The sequence below is a fragment of the Austrofundulus limnaeus genome, unplaced genomic scaffold (genome assembly GCF_001266775.1).
Source record: "Austrofundulus limnaeus strain Quisiro unplaced genomic scaffold, Austrofundulus_limnaeus-1.0 Scaffold26, whole genome shotgun sequence".
Classification (NCBI taxonomy): domain Eukaryota; kingdom Metazoa; phylum Chordata; class Actinopteri; order Cyprinodontiformes; family Rivulidae; genus Austrofundulus; species Austrofundulus limnaeus.
Genome location: NW_013952428.1, coordinates 2026696 through 2042730, shown reverse-complemented (window position 1 = coordinate 2042730; position 16035 = coordinate 2026696). Strand labels below are relative to the sequence as shown.

The 16035-nt window shown below is 38.5% G+C and overlaps 1 protein-coding gene across 2 annotated transcripts in view; it reads right to left on the bottom strand.

Annotated features, from left to right (window-relative positions):
• The window catches only part of ppp1r16b (protein phosphatase 1, regulatory subunit 16B), a 98952-nt gene that overhangs the window by 5780 nt on the left and 77137 nt on the right, over positions 1-16035 (bottom strand). For both annotated transcript variants that reach the window (XM_014004772.1, XM_014004773.1), the window contains 3 exons: positions 15131-15276; positions 13647-13750; positions 6620-6744 (listed from right to left, as the gene is read on the bottom strand). In XM_014004772.1, the coding sequence (XP_013860226.1) occupies positions 6620-6744; positions 13647-13750; positions 15131-15276 (375 nt within the window). The remainder of the gene's footprint in view (positions 1-6619; positions 6745-13646; positions 13751-15130; positions 15277-16035) is intronic.

Here is a 16035-nt window from a genome sequence, read left to right as displayed (position 1 = left end):
CACACACACACACCTCGCCCATGACTCCAAATGACTCCATGACTAGCAAAATGGACGAGACCGAAGCGGTAGGTGGTTCTTAAAGAGACAGAGGCCAATTTCATTGCATTTAGAAGAGGAAGTGGTGACAAGATGAGTTTATTTTCTATTTAACAATAAAAACAGCATTTTAATAACAACTAAACGTGACATAGATACTTTATTATGGTATAGTATTTAAATGTATGCCTGAGAAACACATAATATTATTGCCCCTTTAAGATCTTCAAACCTTTCTGAGGCCTCTTGGTTTAAAATCTGATTTATTGTTTACAACAGCACAAAAGTGCTCCTGATCAATCCGCCCTTTCTGTAAATAATAGGCTCGAGAAGAAACAAAAGATCAAATTAACTTTTTCACTCAGCATCATATAAATTATTTAATTCAATAAGTAGGAAAATTTTATTTAGATCCCAAATCTTGCCTTCCTGATTCTGAGTCAGGAAGGATTATTTGGCTGTGTTGATTTTAATAAACGGCTCACATTTTTCACATCATACATGAATAAATCCGGTCATCGCAGCTGTTCTGTTTGTGAGGCGGCAGAAAGAAATCTGAGCTAACTTCTAACAAGTGACACCCAAAACATAATCCACTTCATTACTCATGTATAGACGGCGGTCCTCAGCTCATTAGTGGTCTTGTGGTTTGTTTTGATGGTGCAAGCCTCCGCTGCTCTGTGTCACTCTTTTTACTTCCTAACAAACCATCCTACGTCGGTCGTCCTCCTAATTATGTTTTACTTTTATGAATATATAATCTCCAGTAAGTTCCGAGTCTGCTCGGTTGTGTCCTGAGGTGTCCAGAGGCATCCCGATCAGATGTTCAGACCACCTCAGCTGGCCAAACTCCTCCTGGATGTGCGCAGGTCAGTGGATGAAAGGATTAGAGGTTCTCTCAGAGTAAACAGCAGCACCACAGAGCTCACCTCAGCTCAGCGGAGGAAAGAATAAATTTGTACACTCGGGTTTATAAATTATGCTCTTTGATTTGGAATCCACGCACGCGGATATACTGTCTGTGCAATACGATGGGACGGGTTTTTTCGTTTCACTTTGCTGTGCAATTCTGTAAAGCTCATTTAAAAAAACCTTTCTCTGACAGCAGACCCGTCAGCTGTCAGAGTTTAGTTTCAACTCAGTTCATTTTAAATCTGAGCTGATGCTAAATCAGTACCTGGTACTGGGTAGCACCCAAAACGGAAAAATGTAAAAAAAAAAAAAAAAAAGAGAAAAAAGTAGTGAAAAGGGGTCAGCAGAAGAATGTGAGGAATGCTGAGGTCAGTCAGGTTACATAGAGCAGATCTCCGTCTGCCAGGCAGCGTGGTGAGAGCTGAAAACCCTCTGAGGCACAGCGACGTCTTTCTGGAATGAGGTTCTGGGTTTGTTTATTATTATTTTAATGGTAATCATTTGGAACTAAAATAAGCGGAGGCGTGTGTTGCAGAACTGTGGCCTAATTTGGGTTTTAAACCAAGTAGCAGAAATGTCAGGTTGGGAATAATTAAAGGGATTTATTAAACTGTTGAACTTTATGTTCTCTCTGTGTTACATGTTTGTTTATTTGGGGGGAAAACAGGAGCTTTTTTGTGTTTACAAATTTATGAAAGATGAAGTATTCATAAAGTTGGAATGTAACAGGAAAAGTAAAAGGAAAGTAGACACATCCTGCTTTTAAATCCTTCTATCCTGCTTGTTTTACTTGTTTCTCTGCTCTAACACACCTGAATTGAATGAAGCGGTGATTAACAGGCTTTTGCAGAACTTGATGAGGTAATTCAATCACTGTATCAGGTGTGTTGGAGCAGGAAAACAAGTAAAACCTGCAGGATAAAGGCCCATGAGGACCTGGGGTCGGATTTATAAAACTGGCGTACGCACAATTTGAGCCCAGAAACGTGCGTACGCCACTTTTTACGCCAAGGTTGTGATTTATAAAATCCAAACTTGACGTGAAAATGTGTGGTGCCTCACGCCAGCTCTGACCCATGTGTACGCTCATTTTGGAGACGTGAAACTGCGACACAGATGGTGAAGTGAGGAACTAGAGCCACACTGCATCAAGATCACTGTCAGATATTTAATTTACCTTCAGAATCAGACTTAGATTTTTATTCAACTTTATCATCAGCTTTCTTAACAGTAATGTTTATGCTGCTGCTGAGACATGAGGACCTTTGAAATAAAAAAAACTTAAATCTTAAATAAAAGTTCCCGTGCACAAATCCCTTCATCTGCTTCCTCCTCAGACGACCCTGACACACAGACCCCTCCCCGATAAGAACAGCACGACAGCAAAAGCTTTGGAGACACGCGCAGGGCGCATCCACCTCACCAGTGTGAATGTTATAAACCTTCACGTTTAAAGTCTGTTTGTCACGCTCGCGCACGGGGGGATGCGTGCGTGCGCGGGGGGATGTCTGCCGCGGATAACAGCAGGCAGGAGGGGGAGAGGACGAGGAGAAGAGCGGTGGACTTATTTCTAATTTTATCTGACTTATTTAACTTAATTTTTATTGTTTTTATCGTCCTGCAGGCTCTGAGGGAAAATTAATTTATAGCTGAGGGTTTTTTAAAAATTTTTATAAAAATCGTTAGATTGCTCTAAAGCAAAATGAGGTAAAATCTGTGTCAGTTACAGACATTCTGTTCACGTGGGCAGCTGTCAGTCAGCATCAACCTCCAGACACACGACGGAGCGTGTCTGAACCAATCACTTTTGTTGGCATTGATCAGCTGACTGATTTAAATACATCTTAACATTCATGAGATACTTTGCATTGACTGTTTATGGTTGAATGTGGGCTTGTAGAGGGTAGAACCTGAGGCGGGACCTCGTGCGCAAACTCTGACGTGCGGCTGTGATTTATAAAAGGAAAGGTGCGCAGAAACGTGCGTACGTACGGTTTTATAAATCTGAATTTTTTTTGGCGTACGCCATTTCCGCCTTTTGGCCGTACGTTCACTTTTAGTATGGTTTCCACGCAATCCTTTATAAATGAGACCCCAGGACTGCTCACTCCTGGTCCATATAAGGTGGAACTGCAATGTTTTGGTCAGAATTCCTCATCATTGCCCCTCTTTCACCCCTTTTCTGAGGTGTGTCTCGGATCAACTCGTTTTGAGGCTGTCTCTTTAAATCCAAATGAGGTGCTTCAACACCCTCATTTAGAAGTTCTGTCACAAATTCTGTGATGTAACAGTTCAGAAAACATCTTAGAAAATGAGAAAACTGAACGAGTTGAAAATACGACTCAAACATTATATAAAGATATCTACACAGACTAAATTCAAATTTTCTGCACTCCTAGAGCCTCCAAGTCCACAACAGAATGCATTAAACGACAAAAAAAAGGTGGATTTAGCATGAAACGTCCCCTTTAAGCTAACGTAACCAACGTAAAAATGATTGTCTGCTCCTGTAATTTAGATTTTGCAGACAAAGATGTCCCAGGAAATTTATAAGTGCCTACTTTGCTTTTACTGATCTATTGAGTGTGGACTGTTTATTCTTATTATTTTGCACATGATAGTGTGATTACAAGTCCCAGGGAGCACTGCACGTCATATAAAATACCTTCATAAAGCTTTTGTGGCTCCACAGGGAGCTGTAGAAAATCTGAAACTGTATCAAGTCAGCCCATGTGGACTGAAGTGTAAAAAATAAATAAATAAAATAAAGTCACGGTGAGCTTTATGCAAACATCAGCAAGCAGCAGCATCTTTACCACAGTTAACCTGGCATGAATCCCAATATACAGTAAATCCCTTTCGACCAGCAGGTCAGCAAACTGTTCAAACCACTGGCAATGAAAACAGAAAATAATAAATGGCTTGATTGCGGAACTTGATGGAAAAATATCTCAATTACTTTTTAACTGGAGGAGAAAACAAATACGTTGACCTTGTGCTGTTGCCAGAATAAAAAAAAAAAACAAGTCCAAGGGATTGTTTGTGCACAATTTAAGTCTGAACAACAGAGGTGCACCAACAAAACTTTGGCCCCTCAGTGGCATCACTGGTAAACTGTGCTGCTTCATCTCGTTTCTCCCGTCAGTCACAGACGTTCCCCTGTGTCACAGTCTGACATGACTCAGCAGTTTAACTGAGACAAACATTCCTCTGCAAAAATAAAAATAAAAAAAACATTCTGCCTTCCCAATTGACCTTCTGGAACAACTTTTTTTAATCTGTGCAGCTAAAAGTTGTTCATCATTGCTCCAGCACATCAAAACGAGTACACGATTAATCAAACGTAACTTCCAACCAGTTGCAGATTTTCTCTTCTCTGCCAGTGATTTTATTCTAGCAGCTCATGTTTGTTTCATCATTCTCAAACGAAGATTAACCGGAACCATAAAGCGAAGAGACAAGCAGCTCAAACAGACAATCTGTTGTAAGATTTTAAGGCTTAACAAGGATTTTTTTTAAATACTATCATACTGTCACTGTCTCCATCCAGTCATCCATCACTGCTTTTCCATATTGGAACTAAATCTCTGCTACATTCTGTATAAAATACTTCATTTAGGTCTTTGCGTTTAATTTTCTAAAAACTATATGTAATTTCAAACAGTTCTGTTGTGCCCTGCTTATATATTTTAATGCACTACAGTGCTGAACTACATAAGTGTAGGGACCATTTTATTTATTACATCAAAGAAACAAACTGACATCAACACTAAGAGTTTAGTGAATAAAAGTCTTTAAAAGTTTCTTTTTCCATGCATTCTTTCTAATATTTGTTAAAATAAAAAAAGCCTGCAGCATCAATATTTAATGGCTGCTGTTCTGTTATATTTAATGATTTAATGTAACAGCATCTGGGACTGAGCTATGTTAAACATTTGGGGTTCAGTGTTAGTTTTCTGAGCTTTTGTTCTGAAAATCGGAATGGTAGCAGCAAAATGAGAGAGGCTCGTTTTTTTTAAAACCTGTAATCCATGTTTTATTGATTCTGTGAGGAAAATGTGCATTAATAATTCCTGATTTAATCCTATTTCTTCTTAGCGCTTTTTGAAATAACATGAAAGTGACTAACAATCACCGCGAAACAACTTGTGCACCTGCAGAGCACTTTTAATCAAACAGTTGATTTGTCTCTAAAAAGGTTTATAATCACTCTCTAGTGTCTGATTAGCTCAAAAGGCTTTACAGCCTCACGAGACTCGGCTGCAGTGAACGTAAACTGTACAGACTGAATCCATAATGATGATCATCACATTTTTTTTCCTTTTAATATTTTACTCAGCACATTTTTTTTTATTTGTTGCACCTGTGTGTGGAGAAGCGTTTGCGTGTCTGCATCGCATCAAATAATCTTCTCAGTGAGGATGAAGGAATGGAACTGTGCTTGATTTAGTTTTATAACTTAAGATTCAAGTTTGAATGAAATGTTCAATATTGTTTCTCACACTTAAAGCACAAGAGTCTAACCTTTGGAGTCCAGCCGGTGACATTGGATAAAAACAAAATAATCCTTAATGCATGGCCACAAGATGGTTCATTTGTGTCCTCAAGATAATTATTGCAGTCATTTCAATGCTGTTGATTGTTTACATGGATATGTTTGAATTAATTTCATTTTAATATAGGAATGAGTACAGTACTTCAGTCATTTGCAGTTAGGCATGAAGTAATTCTTAGCATTACAAGTTTCAGCTATAAGACAGATAACTGGGTTTGTCTGTCTTTGTCCAAACAGATTAATTTTTTTAAAGCCCAACACTCTCACCCCACGCCTTGGCTGCAGAAAGAGTTGAAGCTATGTTACGTTCAGGAACCCAGTAAAAATTGGTTTCCTAACACACACCTAGAGTGTATTGTGTCATCTTGTAAATAATAGCACTATGAAAAATGAACCATTTAAATTGAACCATAGAGGTACACTCTTTGGATTAAACATACACCAAAAAATAAATAACTGTGGGGTACCTTTTGAACAGTAAAAACAAAAGTATTAAAGTACATGAGTTGACTCATGTCCACGCATTTTTCTTTTTAATCCAATGTCACCAGATTGGCTCTGTACTAAGCAGAATTTACATCTGGTTAAAAAAAAATCAGACAATGCATTGATGCAATTGAATGTGAAGATAAAAATGAAATCTGTATGCAATCAGGGGTCTGTTAAGTCTGCTTTTTTTCCCTTTTTTTGTTTTCTTTGCAAATGCTCTAATATTCCAAAGGTCTGACCACTGGTTGGACTGGTTGGGATATCCACTATCCACATGAATGTTTCCCACTTGTTATTAATCTCTATGCACTGATTGATTCTAAATAAACTTAAGATGGTCTTACAACTCAACCGAGGCTAATAGGAAGCAATAAGAGAGAATTTGCATTAATTGCTGATTCACATGACAAAACATTTGCTGCTCTTTTGCAAAAAAAAAAAGGATTATGCCTGTCATCTGAAGGCTCATGTTCTGTATTTGTACATTAAATGTTTATAGAACAAATTTATTCTTATTATATCCTGCAAGACATTAAATGCTATGTCAGCACTATTTTCATGTAAAGGAAAAGCTTTGAACTGTAAAACCTAAAATCGTTTAGCCTCATTTGAGCAGCTTCTCACCAGCGTGGCTCCCTGCGAGTCCTGCTGGTTGACTTCCTCTCCTCGTCTCAGCAGCTCCTGTATGTCTTCTATCATCCTCCTCTCTGTGGACGCCCGCGTCTCGTTGATCATCTCCTGGGTGATGCCTGACAAACACGCAGGCAGAACGAATATTAATCGCCCCGCAGATTTTTATTTATTTATTTTCCCTTCCTGACAGCAACAGCTAGTTTGTGTTGAACTGCAGCTGAAGCAGACAGCAACGTTTGATGGGGTTTGATGAAGCTGCAATGAGCAATTCCTATGATTGACAGCGATTTTTTTTCTTGACTTACCCTGGATATTTTCTATAATGAAAGAAAATATGTTGCAAGGTAAATAAAAACAGGTTGCGATGAGAGAAGCAGACTTTTGTGTTACACTAAAACAGCTGCAAGTTTAGAAAACTTCCATGTTTATACAGTACTTTGAATAAAATAACAGTAGTACCAAGGAAGCTCGCTTTAAGAGTATTTTAAATGTAAAATCCTCAAACGTAGACAGTTGGAAATAAAAGCGCAGCGTTTAAATATTTATAAGAGACTGTCTTTTTAAAAACCAATCAAATCTTGTTTCATGTTGTGCAGGAGAGAATCCCCTGAAACCGACACTCTTTCTTGAAACAAATGGAGAAAGCAGACGAGTTTCACCTGCCCGTGCATATTTTATCCTCGCGATTTCAGCTCTACAACCTTTCTCGTGACATGAATGTCTAAATCTGCCCACTCATCCAAGTCCTCCACCTTCGAGCCTTAAGTTAAAACTTCGCTTTTGTGTCACGCTCTTGAATAAAGCAGGAGCCCACGAGTGTCGGTCGGTGATTGCGCTGAAGGGGGAACTGAATTTGCAATCAGGGCTTTAGACAGAAGATGTTTACGGGAGGGGGTGGGGGAGCACAGGAATCGAGGCCTTTTGTCGCTTTCGGTCATCTTTATGTCAATTTTTCATTTTGTGATTCCTGTGACTCCTGATAGAAAAGCGACAATTTCTCTGCACTGATGTCAGAAATGTTACCAGCTTCTGAACATTACTCACCTTCAAAGGTTATAAAACATGAGCTTTTCTGATAGAGAACAGACTTAATATTGTAAAAGCATCTAATGTAGTTCTATTACGGGAATTATCTGTGGTTTTGGTGTGTAACAGTCAACAAGTTTGAATCAAATTTGTCAAAAAGTCTCAATAATCTAAGGCTAAGCTCACACTGCAGGTCTTAATGCTCAACTAGATTTTTTTTGCGTGGACACATATTTGAAATGAAACTTCCATCAGACTCCAGTGTGAACTCTCCACAGCACCGACGTGCAGGAAAGGACGTGACGTCACTGGACGTGTTTCCATCGTTTTTTTTTATCCGCAGTTTGAAGTATCGCTTTAGAAAAGGTGAATGGAAACGGCACGATTCGAAAAAACTTCCTCTGTTTCGCAAAGTTAACGCTCGCTTGAGGTGGTTTTTGGATTTTTCGAAAAAGAGTTAATGCGCAAAAGGGGAGACGGAAACAGATTTGAAAATAAGTCCTGACGTAGCAAACATTTACCTCGATCAGCTCTTCTTGATGGAAAGTTGAAAGAAAAACAGACAAAACAACTGGACTCCTGTTCTGTAGCTGAAGATGTGAGAAGTTAGATTTAAACAGCGTGACTCGAGGTTAGCGTCATTATTATTACTTTGATCGATCCGTGTGCCCCCACCTCACTGATGAAGTCGTATGTAATGTGACACGAGCGTTCAAACTGTAGTCACTTGGAAAAACATCAGATTTAGAACCACGAACTGAAAAGGTTTGGGTTAGAATAGAAAAAATTGCACTGAGGCAAAATAATAATAATATTAATAATTATAATAATAATCTGATTTGTGTTGCGTTTGCCCAGTGTGAATGTCACCTTTTATACTATAATACAGTGGTTCCCAAACTTTTTATCTACTGACCCACAAAATATTCATGGCAAAAACTTGTGACCCCAAATATTACTGGTCTGAGTTCAGAAACTTTGTTAATAACCCCAAAAACAAAGGCTACACAAATATAAATGCTTATTTATACTTGTTTTGTGTTTTTGTAATAATTATGGGGAAAATATTACATCACCAATTATTTGATTACACGTTAAATTGATTTCTGAAGTGCAGTGGTTCCAAAACGTTTCAGCTTTTGACCCACAAAATAACAGTAGCAGAGACCTGTGCCCACAACTATTTTTGGATGATAAACATTTGTATCAAGTCAACAAAACATGGGCATAGTAACAATATTTATTATTCTACATTTATATATTTTAGGCAACTAAGGCAAAAATGTAATTAATTTAGAAAATCTTTTCAGGACCCCACCTTGATGTTTCAGGACCCCACTTTGGGTCCTGACCCCAACTTTGGGAACCACTGCCAGTGGCATTTTCTTTATTGCTTATTTATGAGTTCAGCATCAATTTGGATCTGAATATAAATAGATGAACGGGCAACATCAGCACCGTCACAAACCTGCAGTTTCAGTGTTTTAATAACTTAGCAGACACCAGTTTTTTACAATAAGACCAGTTTTTTACAATAAGAACACTGAAACAGTGATTCAACAGATGTCTGTATGAGAAAAAATACATAATTTGTTGCTTTAGCTTTTATATACAATTATAAGAGTTAATGGGTTTATATAGCTTATAATCTCTCCATTAGCATCATGTTTAATGTCAGTAGCTTGACTGGTGTTGGAGTATTTCACCCCACAGTTCCAGGTAGACTGATCTGCTCTTTATCACTGCGGCTCATCGCAGATCCACCTGGCTCTACATGAGAGGATCAAGGCAGAGTGAGATCAGTCGATGCTGCATATTAAATGTTTTGTGTGTGTGTGTGTGTCAGTGTGTGTGTGAGGGACAAGCTGCCTGTGTGCTTTTCCCCGCAGCATCTCTGGAGATCGAAGTCTCATCCCCCGCCACAATGCTGAGAACATTACCAGAGCAATTAGCAATGCTGCGCTCCCCTTTGATCAGCTTAATAATCATTCTTCTCACCTACTGTACCGCTATCTGCAGTCTGCAGCTCCAGCAAACCCATTGTAAGCTGAGAACCTCGTTTTTGGAGCATGCGTTTTCCCCTTTTCAAGCCCCCATTCTGCATGCGTTTCCAACACTGGCTCACAACCAGGATGTAGCCAGCGTGGTGTGATGTGGCCTTTTGAATGGTTCTAATAAAATCCAACACTTGTTTAAAATGTTCATCATAACAGGGTGTTCTGACCTTTAATTTCCCTGGGAAATCTAAGTAACATTGATGATGATCCAACATGTTGACGCCTCCAGATAATCAGCTCTGTGTTCAAAACCAAACAGCTCATTGATGCGTCTGGGGTTCTGCTGGATGCTAAAGGGTGAAAAAGTCTGGCTTTGTTTATATTAAAGTGATAGTCTGGTCATTAGTGAGGTGATGTGCATTAGTTAGCACTTCATCGGCTGTGACATCGGACACAAGTATAGGAAGAAAAGAGCTGAAATCTTCCTCCAGAAACTGCTTGTTTTATGTAGTTTTTAAGTTTCTTAAAAATATTATATTAGTGCAAAACGTTACATCATCTTTTTGCATGCTACCATTTTTTTAATTTGTATAAATAAAACTAACTGATATATAAGTCAGCTGGTATTTGAGTAAACTTTTGACTCTGTGTCATCATGATATACACACTATGTTATACACTAAAGTAACAGTTTAATATTAGCGTTAGTGTTTATATCAGCTATTTTTATTAGGTCCTTTTGAGGTGTCTTCCTAATGTGCAGTTAACAATAAAAAAAACCTCTGATAATTATTTTATGCAGAGTGAAGGTTAAAATATGGAAATCCTTTTTAATTTTTCTAATATGAACAGAGTTTTTAAATATTTAACAGATTAGTGATTCTCTGCACAGAAATGAGAAAATAAATTATTGTTGGCCCAGTCTCTGCAGTAAACACGACACAAGATTGCATCCTGTTTATAGAAACTCAAAAGCAAATACTAATTAGCACGAGTTAACGAGAAAAAGGAAAAAAATAAAAAGGCAGCGTGTTCTGGGGAGTTATGTGCCGAATCATTTCTTGGCTGACGTAACAACTTCCTGAATTTGTTCACTCAGCAACCGCTTCTGAGCAAGTCCAGCAAATAGTCTGTGCCATAAATGAATGTCTTCTTATCCAACTCTCTGCTGAAAATTTAAAACATTTAAAACTGTCAAAGCAGCCCTTTTAAAACAATGACTTTATATCTAACACAGGAAGACTGCTGCAGCTTTGGTAGAGTCAAGAGATTGATTTTCTTTCTTTCTTTCTTTTTTTTGTTGGACTCTGTGCACTCGTGCCTGTTTGCAAATGAAACTACTTACCAGAAAACAACAAATCACAGACAAGGCTTCTGGTTTCTTTTAGTCCAAGTTAACTAAAGCTGCGCCACTCAGACCAGCACTTGTGAAAATGCAGCACCAGCTTCCCCTCCCTCATCGCCGCTGATGTGCTGTTTGTTTGCCAGCGCTGGTCTCCTTGAACTCCCCCCAGAAACTTCACACAGACAAGACTGCGGCTGTTTACTGTGACGCAGCATGAATATACAGTATCCTAATCTGCATCCCAATGGGGGGAGACACTGAACTGTGAATATTTCAGAGCTTCCCGGAGCGTCGACCCTAAATCTGTGCGGGACGCTAAGCAGTCTGAGGTCACCTCTCTGCTGCAGTCTTCTTCTGCAATCTGCTCCTGTGGCGACGGGTGCAGGGAAGTACCAAAAACCTTAAGCTGCAAGGTTAAGGATGATTTAAAGATTCACTATCAGATGAAGGCCTCCCACTCGGGTAATAGTTTATGACACTGAAGTAAAAATCATCTGAGCGGGAAAAGTTGTGATCAGACTTTCTAAAAGCCCGACCAAAAAAGTAAAAAAAATTTAAAAAAAAGAATGAATTGCATCCATTTGCAAAGCTTTGAGACGTCAAGAATATTTTACGAGGACCAAAGTAGCAGAGAGACTTGCTGCTTTGAGCAGATCTGTGACATCTTTACACCAGCCTGCATCAACCGTTTTTATGGTCCATGGCGGCTGCTGATGTTCCACCTGAATCGGGGGATAAAGGACCCGAGTGTCTAAGGCAGAGATTCTTAACCTATGGGAGCGCCACCTTGAGGGCCACAGGACCGCATTGATTTTGAATAAGGTGCAATACACTTTCTCACCACTAGTAGCGGTAGTGCCCCACTCAGATGTTTAACAACTTTTTTAACACGTAGAAGAAGAAGTTTAGAAACCTGCTGAGAATGGAAATCTATTTTAAATTAAAAGTAGAAGCAAAAATTAAAACAACTCGTCAAAAAAACACCAGTTAGTCACTAATATGAAGTGCAGCCTCTGGTTCTACCATGCAATATTTTAAAAGTTCAAAACATTATCAAATACAGTTGCAGATACAACTATATTTTAGTTTGCACTTTTTCAAATTAATTTTTGTAATTTCCTTTTAAGCATTTTGTCAAAAAGCTGTTGTTACTGTTATTGTTTATCACTAATATGAAAAGCAGCTTCTGGTTCTACCATGCAAAAGTTTAAAAAGGCTTTATTTTCATTTGCACTTTATCAAATTTATTTTTAAAATTTTTTTAATTTGGAACATCTTTATTAAATATTTTTGAATATATTTATTTTATGATCACAATTTTATTTATTGAATTGTCTATTTTTGTTGTTGTTTATCTTAAAAAAATGTTATTTTTGTCTGTGATGGACTTGCGACCTGTCCAGGGTGTACCCCGCCCCTCACACTGTGACTGCTGGATATGGGCACCAGTGACCCACGCGACCCTGAAAGGAAGAAGCGTGTACAGAAAATGGATGGATGGGTTATATTTGTGTTGATAAGCCTGAGTGGTCTGTTGACTGACTGTTGTATTTGTTCAAATAATTGTTATGGGCAGGTTACAATACAAAAAATGTTTGTCATAATCATGTCTAGTGATGATTTGACAGGAGTTTTACTTTTAAAATGTAAGTGTATTTAATTTAGTTATAATACAAATACAATACAAATTAAACCAAGATTTAGAATAATTATATTTTTAAACCAAGATTTAGAATAATTACCATTTTGATCAGTATGGTCACTGGGCCTCTTGTCACTTTATGTTGAACAAATTGGGCCCCGAGGTCAAAAACGTTAAGAACCCCTGTTCTAAGGCTCAACCAGCTGAACGTGACGTCATTTCCTACACATGCGGGTCGCATCAGGACCGTGGAGCGTTCTCACTGAAGTCTGATGGAGGTCGAATTTAAAATATGAAGTGAACGTTTGTGCAAAAAAATAAAAAATAAATCTGAATTTAGCATTAAGACCTGCAGCATGAACGTAGCTTGGTATTTCTTCTTCGCTTCTATCACCATCCTGCAGCTGACCTCACAGACGAGGGTTTGGTGATTAAGGACAGTCAGCTTATGCAGCAGAGTTTAAGCTTTCTGTCTGAATATGAACATTTTAGAGCGTCCTGCTGAACTACTGAGTCAGTCGAAAAAAACATCAGAGTCTCTAGGTTCTTGCTGCACGAGTAGCTGCAGCTGTAATTAATCAATCTCGGTTTATTATCCAAGGACTGGACAAGGGCGATAAAATAAACCCAACTGGTGTTCACGCAGATAAGCTTCTGGGATTGAGTGAGATGCTTCAAGGCTACTGGTTCTTTTCTCCCATTTTCATCTCGTATCACATCATTTCCTGCGAGTCCTCGTTTACCTTGGTACCTCCAAGGCAGTTTGCAGAATAGGTCCTCCTTTATAACATGATGTCTTTACTTTTCTATAATCTTCCCCAAATCGTTGGAGGTTTTAAAAAAAAAAGTCTGCTTTTCTTTTTCTGTTCACGTTGGATTAAACGTGACCCTTTGAAACTCAACCTCGCTGCAAAAACTGAGAAATTCAATTTATTCAGCTTAAAAACACAAATATTTATCTGACATGCAGCGGCTGGCTGACGTCTCCTTTAAATATTTATTCTCTACCTCTGTTGGCCATGGCCGTCTCGATGATGTCCAGCGTGGGGTCGTCCTCGCACAGGTCATAGGGCATGTTCCCATCGGAGTTAACGGCCAGCAGATCCGCACCACTGGGAGATGAGAGGATGAATAATTAAAGAACTTCGTAAAATCCATTTGCAGAGGTTAATAAATTTGTTAATTGTATATTAGCCGATCAAAATGAGTGGACTGCTAAAGAAGACATGTTAAATATGTTTCAGGCAGCTCTAAATGCAGTAAATACACACAAAGAGAGGAAAATAAAGAGAAACTTCAAAAATCATAACGGGCCTGAGACTGGTGAGGCAAAAAATAAAAAAAGCACCAGAAACTGTTTGACAGAAATAACAAAATAAACCTCAAAGGAAGGAATTTCAAATAAAATGAAGCCTTTGAAAGCAGTAATTTAGAAAAATGAATTCAAACATCCTTTAAGTTTGTGTTAACACAAGCCTTAATTACTATGTTAAATTAAACAACTTCCTTTTCCCTCAGTGTTTCTTTGTGTGCATGAGTTTTTACATTATATCTTCATTAAGAGGTAATTACAACCTAATGAAACTCATTTTAATAAATCCTAATTAAAAATGTCAGCGTGAGTCAGACTCAGTCCAGCTATTAGAAGTTAATTCATGTAATGGAGGCTGGAGCTTGTGTTAGGGTTGGTGAATTATTAAAAAGACAGACAATAAGTCACTTTGTGACACTATTCAGTTATCTACATTTCTCATTTTTATTATTTATAACAGGACAAGTGGAAGGCTCAAAATAGTGGCTTTAGTCTGTTTTTGCTTATTAAAAAAACATCAGTCTTGATGTTTTCTTCCTCTCGTTATTAAAGCAAACTTGCAATTTCCTCCCCTGCCAGGACCATTACCACCAATTTTCCTTACTTCATGTGGCATCCGCTGACGCTCTCAGAATACAAAAAAAAAACAAACAAGTAATTTCTCCACGAAATTCAAACAAGTTCAAAACGATTCAAGTTTTACTAAAAAGGAGTCCATTTCTGGACTTAAACAGATTTTATTTATTTTTTATTTTCTGTCAGAATAATAACTAGCCAGTTAATTTCAAATTGCCGTCTGAGTTGGTTGAGGCGGTTACCGCTGGCCACCCCTCCATCTGCTCACAGCTGTGATTAATTAGAAGAGCACAGCGGCTCAATTTATCACATCAACTTCCTGCAGAACCTGTTGATTACCAAACCCTGGTTCTGTCTGATTAAATGGAACGTCTGTGAAAATCGGAAAGGTTCACTCTAAACCGTGATGTGCTGATCTGATCAATAGTGAGATCAATTGTTTAATCGATAACCCTGCTGACCAGAAGCAAGCAGAAACCTGATGCACCTCAGCTCGATGTTAGTATTCTGCAGCAGACCATTCCGACGTATGGTCAAACTAATTAAACTGCTTCATATGTCTTTTATATGAGTCTATTCAGACAGGCGTGTTTCTACCACTTACTGTGAAATGAGTATCTTGACGAGTCCTGCGTGGCCACAGGTGGCAGCGGCGTGCAGCGGCGTCCAGAGCTCATTGTCCTGAGCGTTAACGTTAGCGCCTCGGTCCAGTAGAATCTTCACCATCTCCTCGTAGTTGTCTATACAACACTGTGGACAAACAAGAAATCGGCTCGTCACAATTAATAATAGCTGCATAAAAAGTTACTGCAATAAATTTAAAAAATATATATTTAAGTTTTGAAATTTTAAACTCCAGTCAGCCCAGAGGGAAAGAACAGAACAGCAAGAAAGTAAACAGTGAGAGATGGTGAAGTTTTTATTTAAAAAAAATAGATTTTGTGAAAATATATGAGGTTTCCTCCTGGCTGAACAGAAGTTTCTGTTCTCCCACTGTGAGTATTCGTTTGTGCAGCACTCGAGCTGCAAGCTTCTGTACCTTCATCAGCGCAAGAGAGAGTAATGAAAAAAGGAACTCGTTTGCCTCCAACCGAACAGAAGAATGAGAAGTTCATAAAGAAGCCGAGCCGTGTCTCTTTAAAAAGACTTTTTAGCGGCGTACTGTAGGGGTGTAAGAAAATATCGATACACTGAAATATCGCGATATTTCATTTCCCCGATACTGTATCGATATTCTAAAGCCCTGTATCGATTTTTTATTAAGGTTTGAAATGTCAACTTTCCTGCCAGCCGTTCATTTTTATGTTGTAGTTCAGCCTCCGACCACTAGTTGGCAGCAGTGAGCCAGACATTCGGCTCCTCTACCTCTTGAGGTAGAGGTTTTGGTTTATCATTGTTTTTTTTCCAGTAAGAGGTTTTTATTTAATAGAATTTTTGGACCAAAAATATCGCAATATATCGCCTTGTTTACAGTATCGGGATATATCGGGATATATCGGGATATATCGG